Consider the following 17,172-nt stretch of genomic DNA (forward strand, 5'->3'; position numbering starts at 1 on the left):
GAATAAAGAACCGTGACTAAGAAATTCCTTTAACTAGAAAAGAAAAAGACAGCTAACAAAACTGACCGAGAGCAGTGCCCTGGGTGGCTTTCTGTCAGCTCAAGGGAAGTTCTGTGAGTCTCGAGTCTCTTCCCAAATTCACGTCCTGCAACTTCACACTGACACCTTTAAGCCCTCCAGGGTAGGAAAGATTATACCACAGGAACGTGTAAGCAAAACCAAGAGCAGTCATGCACACTCGTAGCCCCAGCACTCCAGAGGCTGGAGACAGAAAGATCGGGAGTTCGAGGCCAGCCTCTGCTATACAGTGAATTTGAGGTCAGCCTGGGCTCCAGGAGAGCCTGTCTCAAAAGCCATAAGCCAGTAAATGGTGATTTGTTTTATCATTTTTTTATTCTGTCAGCACAGACTGCAGGAAGAAAAAATAAGGCTTCCAGGACAAAGTACAGCTCTAAAAGCTTATTTCAGAAAAGAACAAAGAAGGAGTGGTGAGTCGGCTCAGTGGATAAGGGGGCTTGCGACCAAGCCTGCCAATGTGAGTTCGATTCCTGGGACCCCTGTGGTGAAAGGAGAGAGGAAAACATCTAGGTCGTCCTCTGAGGCCTGCACTTGAGCTATTTAGTTTCTTTCTTTCTTTTTTTTTTTTTATTTGATAAATTTTTTATTTACCTTTCAAATAGCTATTTAGTTTCTTGGGCTCTCAACTCAAGAAAGTAAAAAGAAGGACACATTAAACCCAAACCAGGCCTAGACAGTGTTAGTGTTGTATGACTGTAATTCCAGACTTCCACACTCAAGCCTGTATAACATCCTGAATCTCATGCTAGCCTGGGCTATGTAAAGACTGTCAGGAAAGGATAGGAATGAGAAAGGTAAGGGGGGAGGGGAAGGGAGGGGAGGGGAGAAGGAGGGGACGAAAACGGGGGTGGGGGGGGTGGGGAGGGATAAAGACGGAAATGAGAGAACAGAAAATAAAAAATGAGAAGCCAGGTGGTGGCGGTGGCGATGGCGGTGGCGATGGCGGTGGCGGTGGTGCGCTCTTAGTAATCCCAGCACTCGGGAGGCAGAGGCAGGTGGATCCCTGTGAGTTCCAGGCCAGCCCAGTCTACAGAGTGAGTTCTAGAACAGCCAGGGCTACACAGAGAAACCCTGCGTAAGTAAAAGAAAAGGGGGGGGGGAGGGGAAGGACAGCATGTCTGACGAGGTCCTCCTGCTCTGGGTGTGTTTCCTGTTGAGATCATAAAAAGAGAAAGAGGCAGAAGAAAAATATGTTCTATGAAGTGAGAAGAGGTGTGGGGGAAGGGGGTGCCTCAGCGGGCCCATGCCGAGGCATCCCTTCCCCCTAAGGGACCACACACACACACACACACACACACACACACACACACACGATGGTATAGTATAGAATAGAGTTTATTTAGGGCATGGGGAGGGGAGTTTAAAGAGTAGTAGAGGCAGAGAGGAGGAGAGACTAGAGGAGAGGCCGGCCACGGCCATGTGGAGAGAGGGAGAAGGAAAGAGCCCAAGAGGGGGCCAAGAGAGAACAAGAGAGCAAGACAGAGGGGAGGGGCCAAGCATCCCCTCTTCTAGTGGGCCAGGCCTACCTGGCTGTTGCCAGGTAACCGTGGAGGGGGGCGGAGTCCAGACGGAGTCCAGACGGAGTCCAGACGGAGACCAGCATTCCCTCTCTGCTGGAGCAGCACCAGGAGGACCCACCCAAGGGGCTTCTTAGGGACCCCCCCTTCTTTATCTTCACCCTTTATCAGTAAATGAGATTGCTGGGTCATTTGGAAAGGGGGCGCTGGGGTAGACAAGCTGGCAAGGTAAAACGATGGCTCACAAGGCTTGCACAGGGGGGTTAAGAGAAAGTTCATAGTACAGGGTGTGCTTTGGCCCCTGAAAACCACAGGCCAGCTGGGAGAGCGGGCTGGACCGGGTCCAAGCCTGGTTCACTGCTCTCTGACCACGTTGCAGAGGTTAAGCCTGGTTAGGAATGTGTGTGGGCGCAGAAGTTCCATGGGCTGGGTGTGGAGGTCGGAGAACAGCAGAGTCAGTTCCCTGCTACCAGGTGGGTTCTGGGAATTGAACTCTGGTCCTCGGGTTTGGTGGCAAACCCCGTTGTTTGCTGAGCCATCTCGCCTTCACAGCTTTGTTTGTTTGTTTTTTGTTTTTTCAAGACAGGGTTTCTCTGTGTAGCCCTGGCTGTCCTGGAACTCACTCTGTAGACCAGGCTGTCCTGGAACTCAGAAATCCGCCTGCCTCTGCCTCCCAAGTGCTGGGATTAAAGGTGTGCCACCACTGCCTGGCGTTTCGCAGCTATTTTAATGCTGTTATTTGGATATCTGAAGCCCACATCCTTTTGTGTTTGTTTGACACAGGGTCTCACGTATCTCAGGCTGGCTGGAACTCTCTATATATTGAGGATGACCTCGAACTCCTGATCTTACGGCTTCTGCCTCCCAAGTTCTGGGAAGACTCTTGTTAGGTGCTGTGGGTGGGATGCAGGGCCTCACGCTTGCCAGACAAACATTCTACCAGTGTGAGCCCAGCCTGTCACCCCAGTGCTACCTTAGTTTCCCTTGCCTTTCTTTGCTGTGTGGTTTCTCCAGACCTTCCGCTCAGAATAGTATTTTTCCCCCCTAGGCCAAAAAAAATCCAAAGATGGGGGCGGTGTATTACAGGTATTACACCTGTAATACTGATACTCCGGAGGCTGGGGCAGAAGGATCTTGTATTTGAAGCTAGCCTGGGCTACACAACAGGACTTTATCTAAATAGATACATAAGAAAGAAAACCAAAAGTACAGTTTTAATTGAATGTGTTGCTTTTAAGTCAGACACCACCCAAATGACTTCCTGGCCTCATTTTGATTGACTGATTGATTGTTGGTCTGTGACATCCAACAATGTCCCTCAGTTCCTCTCCCTTCAGACGGGATCCAGTAGCTCCCACGGGCCGTAAACTCCTAAGTATCTGAGGCTGGCCAGCAGGGAACCTCTCTGGTCTTCCTGCCTCCGGCTCCCCAGCCCAGGGATTACAACTGTACCCCACCACCCAGGCTGAGGATTTCGGATCTCACTCTTCTGTAGTCCCCCGCCCCCACCCCACTCCGCACACCACACCTGTTGCTCTCAGAAAGCCCTTGCCCCAGGGAAGCCCCCAAATGCTCTGAGGTCTCCTCGAATACACCTCTAGATAGATCCTCCTCCAGGAAGCCTGCGCTAAGCTCTGGAAACGGCGTCCTTATCTGGGGCTCACAGCCTCAGCGGTTAGCAAAGGACCCACGAGGAGCCTCGCCCACTGGCCCAATCACCCATCTGTCATTCCTTGCCACACATAAACATCCTGACCCAATAAACATACTCAGAGAACAGATTCTGGGGCAGCGTCTGGTTAGCAACAGACACTCAAGCTGACAGCTTGAGCCTGGGGCTACCAGACGCCCTGGCCTGTGGCCCCCCCCAGACCTTCCTGCGAGTCTGGCCTTACTGCCCGGGCCAGGAGGAGAGGGAGGGTTCCAGGGTGGGGTGGGAAGAAGGCGGGGCTTGCGCCCCAGAGTAGCTGTCCCGGGCCGGGGACGGAAGTTGCACAGTAGATTACTTTCAGTTTTGTTTCTCTCGCAGGTAGTCAACTGCCGGCGGTAGCGGGGTTTCGGGGCTCCCCGGGCCCTGCTGGGAGAGCACAAGATCAGCTGTGGCTGGGTAAGGAGAGCCGGGGGGAGGCGGGGAGGGGGGTAAGAGCCAGGACCCAGGAAGACGAGGCTGGGGGGAGGGGAGAGAGGAAAGGGGAGGGAAGTGAGAAAGTCCGGGGGAGGGAAAGGGAGGGAGGGCAGAGGGGACCTGGAAAGCCCGCGAGGACCAGCTTGGAGCCAGGCCCTGCCCCTCAACCTCCCACCATGTGTCCGGAACCCTACACTCCCTGAGTGTAGACAACCGCACCCCCACCCCACCCCCACTCCGAGTTTTCCCTCCCAACACTGGGAAAAAGAAAAATGCTATCTCTCTCTGTCTGTGTTTCTGTCTCTCTGTCTCTCTCTCTCTCTCTCTCTCTCTCTCTCTCTCTCTCTCTCTCTCTCTCTCAAGGCTGGGTGTCTCTGTAGCGCAGGCTCAACCCGAACTCACTATTGTAGCCCCAGGCTGTCTTGAATCTCACTTTGTAACCCAGGCTAGCCTCAATTTTGAGGCATCTTCCTGCCTCCGGCTCCTGAGTGCTAGGGTTCTACCAGCTTTCTTTAGCTTTCTTTATTTAGTCGCCACCGCGCTGGGGGCTACAGTACCTTCCCTCCGGACGATTCTAGAAGGCATTTGGTAGGAAATGGTAAAATTAGAAGGCCCCAGGAATCAGGCCAGATCTACATGACCCTGAGGTCCAGCAAAAGGAAGGAAATGGACTTTTTTCTCCCCGAGCCTTCATCTTGATTTGTGATTACTTTCAAAACTAGTTGGGACAGGAAGTAGCCCCCCCACACCCTCCCAGACAGAGGGACCCTGTCCAACATCGAAAAGCGGGGTGCTTGCATGCACCTGACCTACGTGTCCTTACTGGCTGTCCCTTGAGCCCTAGGAACAGGACCCATCCCAAGGTGAAGGTGGTAGCGTTTGCCTGTAACGTGAGCACTCAGGAGACTGAGGCACGAGGAACACGGCCCCGGGAGCATGGCTGACTTGTTAGAGGGCTGCCTAGCACCCAAGAAGCCCTAGGTTCCCTCCCCAGTGCCACATCCACTGCGTGGTCTGTCACACACCTGTAATCTCAGGGCTCCGGAAGTGGAGACGGGACGTTCAGAAAGTCAAGGTCATCCTGGGCTACTTTGGCAAGTTTGAGGCCAGCCTGGGCTACATGAGCTGGGAAGGGCTTGGGCTAGCCCTGCCTTTGGCCCATGACCTGGTAGATTACTAATTAGATTACGCCATCTCTGAGGCCTGGAGGCTACTGGGCCCCCCTTTTTTTCCCCCACAGGCTCGGCACTTCCTACAGCATTTGCATGTTTACATTCAGCGAGTGTCTGTACAGAGGACAAAGTGGAAGAGAGAAGGCCTTCCCCTCGTGTCCGTGCCTCCCACAAGCCAGAACTTACCAACCACCAGGTGAGTGTGGACACCAGGAAAGAGTAGGGGAGGGGCCGGGATGAAGTGTGTTTATGGGGTGGGGGAGGGGGAAGACAAGACCAAGCTAGGGGCTTGGCCCAGGTACCTCTGACCTCTGACCTCTGCTCCTTCCCTTATAGCATGAATTCCAAAGTCTCTTCCCCAACCCTACTAGAAGCTCTGAGCAGCGATTTCCTAGCCTGTAAAATCTGCCTGGAGCAGTTACACACGCCCAAGACTCTGCCGTGTCTACACACCTATTGCCAGGACTGTCTGGCCCAACTGGACATCGGTGGCCAGGTCCGCTGCCCCGAGTGTCGGGAGGTTGTGCCTGTCCCCCCCGAAGGGGTGGCGGCCTTCAAGACCAACTTCTTTGTCAATGGGCTCCTGGATCTTGTCAAGGCCAGAGCTCCGGGAGACGTCCATTCCGGGAAGCCCACCTGCGCTCTGTGCCCTCTGGTGGGCGGCAAGAGCTCCGGGGGACCCGCCACAGCCAGGTGCCTGGACTGCGCGGATGACTTGTGCCAGGCCTGTGCCGATGGACACCGCTGCTCCCGGCAGACCCATAAGCACCGAGTGGTGGACTTGGTGGGTTACAGAGCCGGATGGTACGACGAAGAGGCTCGAGAGCGCCAGGCGTCCCAGTGTCCCCAGCACCCGGGGGAAGCCCTGTGCTTCTTCTGCCAGCCTTGTTCGCAGTTACTCTGCAAGGATTGCCGCCTGGGCCCCCATATCGATCACCCCTGCTTGCCCCTAGTGGAAGCGGTGCGTTCCCGGAAGCCGGGCCTCGAGGAGTTATTGGCAGGTGTGGACAACAATCTGGTGGAGCTAGAGGCCACGCGGGTGGCCGAGAAGGAAGCCCTGGCCTTGCTTCGGGAGCAGGCAGCCAGTGTGGGGACGCAGGTGGAGGAGGCGGCTGAACGAATCCTCAAGTCCCTGCTGGCCCAGAAGCAGGAAGTGTTGGGACAACTCCGGGCCCTCGTGGAGGCTGCTGAGGAGGCTACCAAGGAGAGGCTGACCAAGATAGCGGGCCAGGAGCAGGTGGCCAAGGCGGCGGCTGCCTTTGCCCGTCGAGTGCTCAGCCTGGGTCTGGAGGCCGAGATCCTTTCCCTCGAGGGAGCGATCACACAGCGCCTGCGCCAGCTTCAAGACTCTCCCTGGACGTCTGGGCCCACGCGCTGTGTGCTGCCCCACCTGGAGCTCCACCCCGGCCTCGAGGACAAGAATTGCCACCTGCTCCGGCTGTCCTTTGAGGAGCCGAAACAGTCCCAGAAGGACCAAGGGAAGGACGGAGCTGGTTCCCAAGGAGGAGATGAAACCCAAGGTCTAGAGGATGATAGACCCAAGACAGGGAGGCAGGGTGGAGCCCAGCCCCTGACTCCCAAAGAAGGCAAAGCCCAAAACCTCCAAGAAGATGACGAGGTCCTCATCGAAAGGGGCAACAGGCCGAACAAGAAGAAAAAATGCAAAGGCAGGGGCAAGTCCGTTTCCCGGGAGCCCAGCCCCATCCTGAGGCCGAACCTAGAAGGTTCGGGCCTCCTCCCTCGGCCTGTTTTCTCCTGGAGTTTCCCCACGAGGATGCCTGGGGACAAGCGCTCCCCACGGATCACTGGACTCTGTCCCTACGGCCCCCAGGAGATCCTGGTGGCCGATGAGCAGAACAGGGTCTTGAAACGCTTCTCCCTCAATGGGGACTACAGGGGCACGGTGCCGGTCCCCGAGGGCTGTTCCCCGTGCAGCGTGGCTGCCCTGCAGAACGCAGTGGCCTTCTCCGCCAATGCAAGGCTCTATCTTGTCAATCCGGAGGGGGAAGTTCAGTGGCGCAGATCCCTGAGCCTCACCCAGTCCAGCCACGCCGTGGCCGCCATGCCATGCGGAGACCGGGTAGCCGTCAGTGTGGCAGGCCACGTGGAGGTATACAAGAAAGAAGGCAGCCTGGCCACCCGGTTTATCCCCGGAGGCAAGGCGAGCCGCGGTCAGAGGGCACTGGTGTTCCTGACCACCAGCCCCCAGGGCAATTTCGTAGGCTCAGATTGGCAGCAGAATAGCGTGGTTTTCTGTGATGGGCTGGGTCAGGTGATCTGGGAGTACAAGGGCCTTGGGTTACATGGCTGCCAGCCAGGTTCTGTGTCTGTGGATAAGAAGGGCTTCATCTTTCTGACCCTTCGAGAGGTGAACAAGGTGGTGATCCTGGATCCCAAGGGGTCACTTCTTGGTGACTTCCTAACAGCGTACCATGGCCTGGAAAAGCCCCGGGTAACCACCATGGTAGATGGCAAATACTTGGTGGTGTCACTTAGTAATGGGACCATCCATGTCTTTAGGGTCAGGTTTCCTGACAGTTAAAGGGGCTTTTGGCTGGGTTGGGGGGGAGGTGGGGGGGAGGGAGGGAGGGAGGGCATAATAGAAGCAGAGCCACCTGTAGGATGAGGTGGCCAAGGGCATTTTCCCAATCAGCAAAATGCCTGCTCCTTTTGTGATGTACAGGGATAGAAGATACTAAGCGATGTTGGCTGACAATCGCCTCAGGCACACAGCGGATGCCAGCAGTCAACCAACCGGCTTGCTTTTGAGTGATTCCTGCAGCTGTGGCTGCTGCTGTAGTTTTAGGTGTCTTGAGATTTAGAAGCCTGATTCTTGATTTGTATTCTTCAAAACCATTCCTGGGATGGGGCCGCGGGACTTCTCTGTCGAGCACTTTGCCTAGAATTCCCCAATGAGAGGCTCAATAGTGGAGTGTGTGACTAGGTTCTACCACTGAGGAGTCGGGGCATGGCTTGCCCAGGTCTAGAATCCCCCAGGGAGGGGCTGGGGGCGTGGCTCAGTGGTAGAGCCCCTGCCTGGAATCCCCCAGGGAGGGGCTGGGGGCGTGGCTCAGTGGTAGAGCCCCTGCCTAGAATCCCCCAGGGAGGGGCCGGGGGCGTGGCTCAGTGGTGGAGCCCCTGCCTGGAATCCCCCAGGGAGGGGCTGGGGGCGTGGCTTTGTCTTAAAAGACTTGTCTAGCCTGCAGGAATTCCTAGGCACATCTTCCTTCCTAAAAGGAAGAAAAAAAAGAAACCTTGGAGCAGGTGAAAATCCTAGGGACATGGCATAAGTCATCCTCCAAGCAAAGGAAGACCCAGTGCATGCCAAGATATGGTAGGCATACTGGAAAGAGGGTGAGAACTGGCCATTCTCACAGGGGGACATGGGGTCAGAAGAGGCCAGAGATCTCGGGACAGCAATAACACTGACGCGTTCTGCCAATCCATCGGGGAGTAGAAACTCCCTGTGTGAAGTAAGGGGTGGGATCCAAGAGGTCAGGGGGTCAGTAAGTGCAGGCACAAGCAGAGGTCATAGGTGTGAGATTAAATCCAGATGCAGCATCACGCGCGCATGCGCACACACACCTGTTATCCCAGCACTTGCGAAGCTGAGGCAAGAGAGTCATATGTTTGAGTCTAGCCTGGACTACATGCAGAGACTATTAAAAACAAAAAGCTGGACCCTCTCCAAACTCTATAGTACCAGCTTCTGCCCCACAGAAGCTCCGCCTCTGGTCGCGTGCTCAAGTGGATCGGCAAAGGTGCCCACCGTAAGAGGGAGTGACTCTTCCAGATGGTGACTGAGAGGTGCCAGCATCAACACCGCGGGTCCTGTCCATAGAGAAGCGGTGCCTCAAGTGCATGGACCACACACCGTCCTGCCCTTCGGTGCCCACAAACCAGACGTCTCCAGAGTCCTCAGAAGGCATGGAAGCCCTCAGAAACCATGATGATATGACCCAGGCGGTGCCGATTAAGCCTTGTTAGCCGGAGACAGCAGCCGATGGGGGAAGGGTCCCCTCACAAAAGAGATGCCCAGTATCTGCAGGAGACAGGGTAAGAAGAGTTGGTGAAGGAACGGCCTGGTGACTTCCTGGGCCTGCGTGGCAGGGATTCTTAGAGACCCAGGATATCAGCAGATCTCAGGCTGTGACGCCCGAGATGCAGGAGGTTGCGAGCAATGTGCTGGCCGACGACATCACCTGGCTGATGGTGAGGGTGGGTCTGGAGGATTCCCTGACACCCTTGCAGGCTGCGAAGGGTGGAGATCTCGATGGCACTGTTTGGGCAGGACTGTGGTGAGGGCGTGGACGACGTTGAGTGCGTGCTTGGCAAGGGCAAGACCACAAGGACCAGACACGCGCTCCAGCCCCTTTCCCCACCATCAAAAGCAAGGTCACAGGTGCGGACACCCAAGAAAGATGCGGAATTCCAGCTTGCCTGACCCCGCTGGCCGGTGACCACTTCATTCAGGTAAAACTGGAGGACTGCGAGCCGCCCACTGACCTGCCCCCACACCTTACACCCCCACACCCACACCCATCCCCCACCCCCCCACCCCCACCCCGTCTAACCGGAGACACACGGAATTCCCCCACCCTGAGCCGCTGGCTCGTCCCTCCCACCGTCTCTGCATCTGCCCGGGTGGGCGGGGCCTGGGGCGGAGATTAGGGAGGTCCAGCGACTCCATTATTTCACGGTTCATATGACTTAACTGTGTTTCCTTAGCTCTAGAATAAGAGACACCTTAATGACCTTTTAAGCCATTCCAGGCCCAGCGGGAAGGCAGAAGTGATGCTTGGATGAATGGCGAAATTTAATATGCAAAAAATGGATATCTGTAATCGATAATCTTAGAGGCAAAACACAAAAACCACTCAACGGGCAGTTTAGCCAATCTGAAGTTAAATAGGATTTAGCTTTTAAATGGGATGTGACATTTAAACAGGATGTGAAATCTCTATAGCACTTTGGTTGTGCTTCCTATGTGTTCCTTAGGATCTTGTTTGTGCTTTTTGTTAGCTATCTTGGCAAAATCCCTTCTCAGAAATGTTAGCCTTTATGTGAACGGAGTGAAGTGAGTTGATCTGTGATGGGAAGGGTGGGGGAGGCACCAAAAGGCCAGCATGGGATTGGAGTGCGAGCAGAATTTGGGAAGTCACCAGTGATGCATGGGGGACCTAAGATAGGAGGAGGGCATAAAACTCTGGAGATAATGGCAGGAGGTGAGCCGCAGTCGCCTCGGTGTTTTTCATCTGTGGCGGTGTCTTTGGCTGCAAGATGGTAGAGGTGGCTGCAGAGCGTGTGTTTAGCCAGGGGGCTGCGGAGAAATAAGGCTGAAGAGATATTTAAGGTAGGGATTATTATGAAACAGTGTGTGTGTGTGGGGGGGAGGGAGGGGGGATCCAGGGGCTTTTGGGACAAAGTCCAGATGGAAGTTTAGGGATAGAGAAGGGAGATCTTTTTCTGGATAAAATTTCCGGTTTGTAGAAACGGGTGCAGGGAGTCACCAGTGTCCAGATGGTCAACTTTGATGACATATAAATGTTAAAGGCTAGATATAGAGGTGCAAGCCTGGTGTAATCTCCAGGACTCAGAAGGTGGGAGCAGAATTGTGAGTTCAAGGCCAGCCTAGGCTCTATAGTGAGACTCTCCAAAACAGGAGGGGCCGTGGCTCTCAGTTGGTAGAATGCTTGCCTGGCATACCCAGTCCCTGGGTTCGATCCCCAGCACTGAATAAAAGCAGGTATAGCACGGGCTACAGTCCTAGCAATCAGGCGGAGGTGGGAGACTCAGAAGTTCATGGTTATATCCTTGGCTACATAGCAAATTCAAAACCAGCCTAGGCTACACAAGACCTTGGCTCTAAAAAGAAAAAAGAAAGAAAGAAAGAAAAAACTCTAAAAAAGCAAACAACCAAAAAGATCCAAAATAAGTAAGTAAATATAAAAATATATACATCGTAAAGCGTAAGGGAAGACACAAGGGCCAGTAAGGTTACAAATAACAGAGATTTCTGATTTGATAAGGAAAAGATGAAATACTGGAATACTGGTTATTAAAAAAAAAAGGCACCTATCTGGACAAATAATAAAATAGTTTTTGCACCCAGGGGAAGTATCTACGAGAAAGGACTTATAAAATGGAAAAGAATTCACCAAATAAAACTGCTGGCATATGCCAAAGATAAAGTTACAAATGTGTTCTGAAGAAACATGTAGATTCCTACTATAAAATAATGCCTCCCAGAGAGTCATTTGGCAATACTTGCCACAGGAGGAATTTTGTTTTTTGAATGATTGTAAAACTATGTTAATCTCGGCCTCCCTAGAATCCAACAAGGGCAGACTGAGGGTTAGAGCCTGCCTAGAATTCCCCAGTGAGTGACTCGGTGGTAGAGACCTTACATGATCTTTGTTCTGTCGCTAGCACTGGGGGTGGGGGGAAACTTATCCCCCTTTAGGGAATACATTCTGGGAAAAATAATTCAGTAGCAGAAAAATATTTGCAGAAAGACCTTTACGGCTGCTTCGTTAACCGGAAACCGTTCCGTGGTGAGGCAGCGGCTGAATAGCTTGTGGTCTGTGAGAGGAATGAACTTCTGTGGAGCACAGCTATGAAGACTATGTGGAAGAAAGTGTGATGTCGTCATAAGGGGAGGGAAGAGAGCATGGGGCTGGGGAGATAGCTCAGCGGGGAAGAACGCTTGCTTTCCATTTTCGAGGACCTGAGTTCGAATCCCCAGCGCCCATCTAAAAAGCCAGGTGTGGCCACATGTACCAGAGCTATAAGGGTGGGGGGCAGAGTCTGAGGTCTGCTTACTGCCAAGCTCGCAGGCTCAGAGAGACCCTGTCTCCAAGTAGTAGGAAAGTAACAGCAAAGGACTCTTGGTGTCCTCTAGACCTTGTGCAGGCAGATTCTGATTGCGTAATGTCAGCGACCGGTGGGACTGTGGCCAAAGAGTTGCCAGGCAGACAATGGATTCCCAATCTGTAAATAGTCAATGATTTATTTTGGAGGTCACATCTTTTTGAGGTATTTTGGGCTGGTACTCATATCTGTACATTTCTATTTCAGTTAGTATTATTATATGCTTGAATACTTCAAGAAAAAAATATACTTCTATAAATAATATTTAAGGATAACTAACTAGTTGGCCAGATGTGGTAGTGCACACTGGTAACTCTAGCACATGGGGTGAGGCAGGGGGATTGCTATTTTGAGACCAGGTGGTCTCCACAGGTGATGGGATGGCTATGAAGTTCCCAGCATTCTGGAAGTCTTGAGTCTCTTGACCAGTCCAGACGAAGTAGTGGGAATAAAGAATTAGGTGGGATCAGAGCTGTCTATAAAGGGCCAGACAGTGTGTGTGTGTGTGCGTTGGCGTTCTCGGTCGCACAGGTAGGTGCTCATTAAACGAATGTCGAGTGACTTGATGTGTGGAGAGGGGATCAGACAGTGCTCTGACACCAAAGGTTTCCTAACTCTGTATGCCACAACCTTAAGCCAGCCAAACTGCAGAAATCGTGGCTTCTGGGAAGTCTCCAGCAGGGGGCACTGTTGTGCCTCTCAAGATAGACTTCAAAAGCAGAGAGAGGAGCCTGGGATGCCCTGCTTCTTTTAGGGAAAGGGACATGACTGGGGGTGGGGGCTCCTGCGCCGGTTTTGTGTGTGTGTGTGTGTGTGTGTGTGTGTGTGTGTGTGTGTGTGTGTGTGTAGCAGCAGAGATGCAGAGGTTTGCAGGAACCTGTAGTGTGTGTGTACGAGTGTGTGTGTGTGTGTGTGTGTGTGTGTGTGTGTGTGTGTGTGTGTGTTGATTCACTGAGAGATCTTTAGAAATGAAGCCGGGGCTGGTAGTGCAGGCTGCTGTCCCAGCAAGCTGGGAGACTGAGGCAGAGACAGCAGATTCAAGTCCTCCCTTGACAACTTAGCGAAAGCATATTTTAAAAAATAAAGAGGGTTTGGGCTGGTTGGACACAGAGGGCTCGCCTAGAAGCCCCCAGTGAGGGGCCGGGGTATGACTTGGTGGGAGAGGTTTTGCCTAGCGTGCCACCAGAGAGAGGGAGGAGTCTCCCAGTTCTGAAAGAGAATCCTACAAACGCTTAAGAGACAAAGAAGCCAGCGCTTCTGGGGGGGCGGGGAACGACTTGGGAGATGAAGGGAGATGCTAAACTCACAGTTAGTTTACATTCAATATTTGTATTACTTTGCAGAAGTTACACAAACAAGCCACTCAGTAAAACATACAAGGGACCACAGAAGCACAAGGGACCAATGGTGCCGTGGCCAGGAGCCAGGGCCATTCCCAAGGCCAGCTGAGAATCAGCTGTCAGATCGAGGACCAATGACCCTTGACATTTTGGGAAAGTTTTGTTTTGTTTTGTTTTGTTTTAAACATGGCCAGAGTGGCCATATTTATCTTTGGATAGTTTAGAGAAAATAGGATTTGGGGGAGGTGGGGTAAGATTCAGTTCTTGCACTGGTGAGTCTGTTATTCAGTAGTATCATTTCCTTAATCCCTGTGGGCACAATTCTGAAGGTATGGATGGCCAAGGGAAGTGTTGTTTCTTTTTTAAGTGTGTTTAAGGAAATGGGTCATGTTGGCGATCTGAGCTAGATAGTGTTTGATTGACGGGTGCCAGGGCCAACGTGCCTGCCTGGCCATCTCTGTTAGGCAGGGAAGTTGAAGGCAGAAGCGGTCCTCTCAGTGGGGGTTGTAGAGAGGACGTGCAGACCTGGGAAGTAGGGAGAGAAGGCTCCCTGACCGGAGCTGGCGGCAAAGCTTGCCAGAGAGAGCAGCCGGAAGTGGGCGCTCCAGAAGGTACCAGAATCGACCCATCCAATTGACCCGTGCCCTTAACGTATCAAAGTGAACCATGGAGAAAAAAAAAAAAAGTTAGATCTTCAGGGACTTCCAGTCACCTGGGATTGTTGGAGCAGAGATGTCAGTGACGTCAGATGGTGGAGCAGAGACGGTCAGTGACGTCAGACATTCCTCAAGTGCGGGCCAGGTGAGATATCACGGTGACCAAGTAGAAAAAGAGGATGGGCATATATGGAAGAAGACCAGAAGAAGGCGGAACTTTGGGAAGGCAGCACAAGGTGTCTGCAGAGGAAGTTGGAGCTGGTTATCTTAGGGACCAGGAGAGAGTGGGGCGGGCGGGGGAGAGAGCCTGAGGGTCAGCCCCGCCCACTCCTCCGTTGCCATGGGACCAAGTGCCTATGCTGTGAAGCCTTAGAGTTGCACATGTTGTACCTCCTGTTTCTAATAAAGGTCTCTGGAACCATTTGTCGATCAATTTTTGGGTACCTAGCTTTGTCTGCTTTCTGTCTGTGGCAGTGAGAAAGCCGACCACGACCCAAAGCAGCCTGGGAAAGAAAGGGTTTATCTCAGCTTGCGGCTTGTAAGTCCATCGTCAAGGGACACAGAGGCAGGAATCCGGTGGCAGGAGCAATGCACCCACGCCCACCCTCCGGCTTGCTCGGTTTGCTTTTATTTATTTATTTATTTATTTATTTATTTATTTATTTATTTGTAAAATAGCGATACACATTAAAAAAAGCAAATTGAAAAAGAATTGTGCCCTCGGAGGCAGAAGTCAGATCCCCATGATTGTGAGCCGCCATGTGGGTGCTAGGAATTGAAACCAGCTCCTCTGGAATAGCAGCCAGTGTTCTTAACCCCGGAGCCATCCTCTCTAAGCCCGCCGCCCCCCCCCCCCCCATTGTTCTTTTATGCAACCCAACGCAGGCCCATCTGAACAGGCTGGGCCTGCTCCATCAACTGTCAATCAAGAAAATGTCCCACAGGCTTCCCTTCTGGACAACCTAATGGAGGCGGTTTCTCACTGACATTCCTTTTCTTAGATGACTCTAGTTGTTTGTGTCAAGCTGACAAAGAAGCTAGCCAGCACTGTGGCTGGCTGTGACTAGAAGTACCTCAGAGGGGCTGGGGAAATGGCTCAGAGTAAAGCACTTGCCAAATGAATCCTGAGGGACTGAATGCAGATATCCTGAGCATCCCCCAAACACCGGGCTTGCTGATGCTTGCCTGTGACCCCAGTGCTGGGGAGGCAGAGATGGGCAGACCCCTGGAGTTCACAGGTTAGCTAGCCTAGCTGAATCGGTGAGCTTCGAGTTAAATGACAGACCCTCCCTCAGATGTGTGGTGATAAGATAACTCAGCAGGAAAGGGCGCTTGTCACCAAGCCAGATGACCTGAGTTTGATCCCTGGAATCCACCTGGGTAGAAAGATTGGATGATTCCCGCAAGCTGCCCTCCTTCTGTCTTTCAGAGGCCCGCCATGGCATGTGTGATCCTGCCCCAAGTACAAACCCCAAATAACAGGAAGAAAGTGTGTATGTGTGTGTGTGTGTGTGTGTGTGTGTGTGTGTGTAAGAGAGGGAGAGGGAGATCTATGAAGACACCCAACATTGACTTCTGGCTTACGTGTGTATATGTACCATACACATAGACATAGTTACACAGACACACAAACACACACAGAAACAAGGGAGGAGAGACACGACTCAGCTCACAGTTTTAGAGGGTCTCAGGCTGCCATAGCAACAGGTGTGTGTGACAAAGACTCCTCATATCACAGAAAACCAGGAAGTAGCGCAGACTGAAGCCCAGGGGCAGGCCTGACTGCAAAGCTCACCCTTGGTGACCTACTTCACCACCACGCCCACCTCCTGGAGGCTCCACCCCCCACCCCACCCCCAGCCTAGCCTTCAGAAGACTACTGCAAGCCCCGGCCGTGAGCTTGGAGATGGAGAGATGGCGCCACAGCTAAGCATGTGCTGTTCTTGCGAGGACCTTAGACCAGTTTCCAGCATCTCCCTTCTCCCAAACCTCCCTTAACTCAAGCTCCAGGGACTCTGCCGCCCTCTATTGGCTTCTGTGGGTACTGCATGCAAGGGTGCATACCCATATGTATAGCTGAAAATAAATAGAATCTCAAAACCTGAGCCTGTGGGAGACATTTCAGATTCAAACCAAGGCGGATGAGCCCCTGGGCATGGAGACCGGTCAACACCAGGACCTAAGAAGAAGAATGAGTCAGATTGTCGTGGCCGCCTGGTGGTCACTCTCTGGATGACCACACAGATTCCTTGGAGACGTTGTAGGAGGCAGAGTAGCAATACAGTGACTACCTGTGATCCAGCCTCCTCTGAGGTCTGCTGCGGGACAAATGGAGTTCTCTATAGTGATGCACTGTCTGATCTGAGCCTTCCTAAAAGCCAGACTCAGAGCCAGCAAGAGGGCACAGCAGGAAAGATGTGTGCTGCCAAGCCAGAAACCCACAGGGTGGCAGGAGAGAAGCGACTCCCTCGGGTTGTCCTCTGACCTCCACACATATGCAGTGGCACACACACACACACACACACACACAGTGGTTTTGTTTCTTTGCTCTTGCAAGAGACATGGTAGCATCCTTACAATCCTAGCTCTGGAGATGAGGCATCTCTGGGGTTCGCTGGCTAGTCAGCCTGGCTGACTTGTGAGCCCTAGGCCAATGAGAGAACCTGTCTTAGAAATACGAACTAAATGGAGCCTGGGGCCCGACAACCATGGCTGTCCTCCGGTTTCCGCTACCTCACGCTGGCTCACACGTGCACAGAAACGCCCACACACAAAACAGGAAGATAGAAGGGACAAAGGAGGTTGAAGAACTCTAACCCAGAGATATAGGAAGATAATTCTGAGACAGCTCCCACTCTGGGCTCCACCCCCTCTCCACTCCCCACTGCTCTTCCAGCCAGGACCCCCAACAAGGACAAAGAATGACAACCTGGGAGGGAAGGAATGCTGTGAATGGCCTGGCTCAGGGACAGCCTCACTGCTGCAGTGACAGCCTACAGAAGAATTCTGCAATTCATTCTCCTATGACTAAGCCCCGGACCTGGGCGCTTGGGCGAACCCCGGGGAACGTGACTCAGCAGCAAGCTGAGGGGGGCCTGGCGGCGGCGGCGACAGGAGACTGCCTCAGTCCATGTGAGCCAAGATTACAGAGAGGACAACTAGTCCCCAACTCCAAACCCCCAAGGCGGAACGCCTGCCTCTGTGGTCAGACCCACGAGGGGCTCGTGCTCCAGGCCTTGTGGCTGCAAGTCTCCTCCCTCCAAAGCCTTATCCTGCGGTGTACTGGGGAAACCATGGCTTCACCACTGTGATGGGGGGCGCACCCCTGCCGCCCACAGCTCTCTTGAGAAGCCTTGTTGCAGGGAGAGAGAGCCTGGGTCCCAGAGAGAGCAAGAGAAACAGGAGAGAGAGAGA

General features: G+C 53.1%; 1 protein-coding gene and 1 long non-coding RNA gene across 4 annotated transcripts; both read left to right on the top strand.

The window, feature by feature from the left end:
- The first annotated feature begins 469 nt into the window (after positions 1–469).
- Trim56 (tripartite motif containing 56) lies at positions 470–7,452 on the top strand. Of its 3 annotated transcripts, none has more exons than XM_052167454.1 (4): positions 470–488; positions 3,625–3,702; positions 4,961–5,088; positions 5,229–7,452. In XM_052167454.1, the coding sequence occupies exon 4, from the start codon at positions 5,230–5,232 to the stop codon at positions 7,432–7,434; it is 2,205 nt and encodes a 734-aa protein (XP_052023414.1). In that variant the 5' UTR covers positions 470–488; positions 3,625–3,702; positions 4,961–5,088; position 5,229; the 3' UTR covers positions 7,435–7,452. The 3 variants fall into 3 exon arrangements, with proteins under 3 accessions (XP_052023414.1, XP_052023415.1, XP_052023413.1); XM_052167455.1 differs by lacking the exon at positions 470–488 and adding an exon at positions 1,011–1,153 and having other exon boundaries at positions 4,922–5,088; XM_052167453.1 differs by lacking the exon at positions 470–488 and adding an exon at positions 1,011–1,153.
- A 9-nt stretch (positions 7,453–7,461) lies between these two features.
- On the top strand, positions 7,462–14,191 carry LOC127672363 (uncharacterized). The gene is made up of 2 exons (XR_007974977.1): positions 7,462–9,365; positions 13,106–14,191. It is a non-coding gene; the product is annotated as an uncharacterized LOC127672363 (long non-coding RNA).
- Positions 14,192–17,172: the final 2,981 nt, after the last annotated feature.

Source organism: Apodemus sylvaticus, chromosome 22 (genome assembly GCF_947179515.1).
Source record: "Apodemus sylvaticus chromosome 22, mApoSyl1.1, whole genome shotgun sequence".
NCBI lineage: Eukaryota > Metazoa > Chordata > Mammalia > Rodentia > Muridae > Apodemus > Apodemus sylvaticus.

Excerpts from the sequence above, each read along its gene's own strand:
- Trim56 (XM_052167454.1), top strand. The coding sequence starts at position 5,230 with ATGAATTCCAAAGTCTCTTCCCCAACCCTACTAGAAGCTCTGAGCAGC.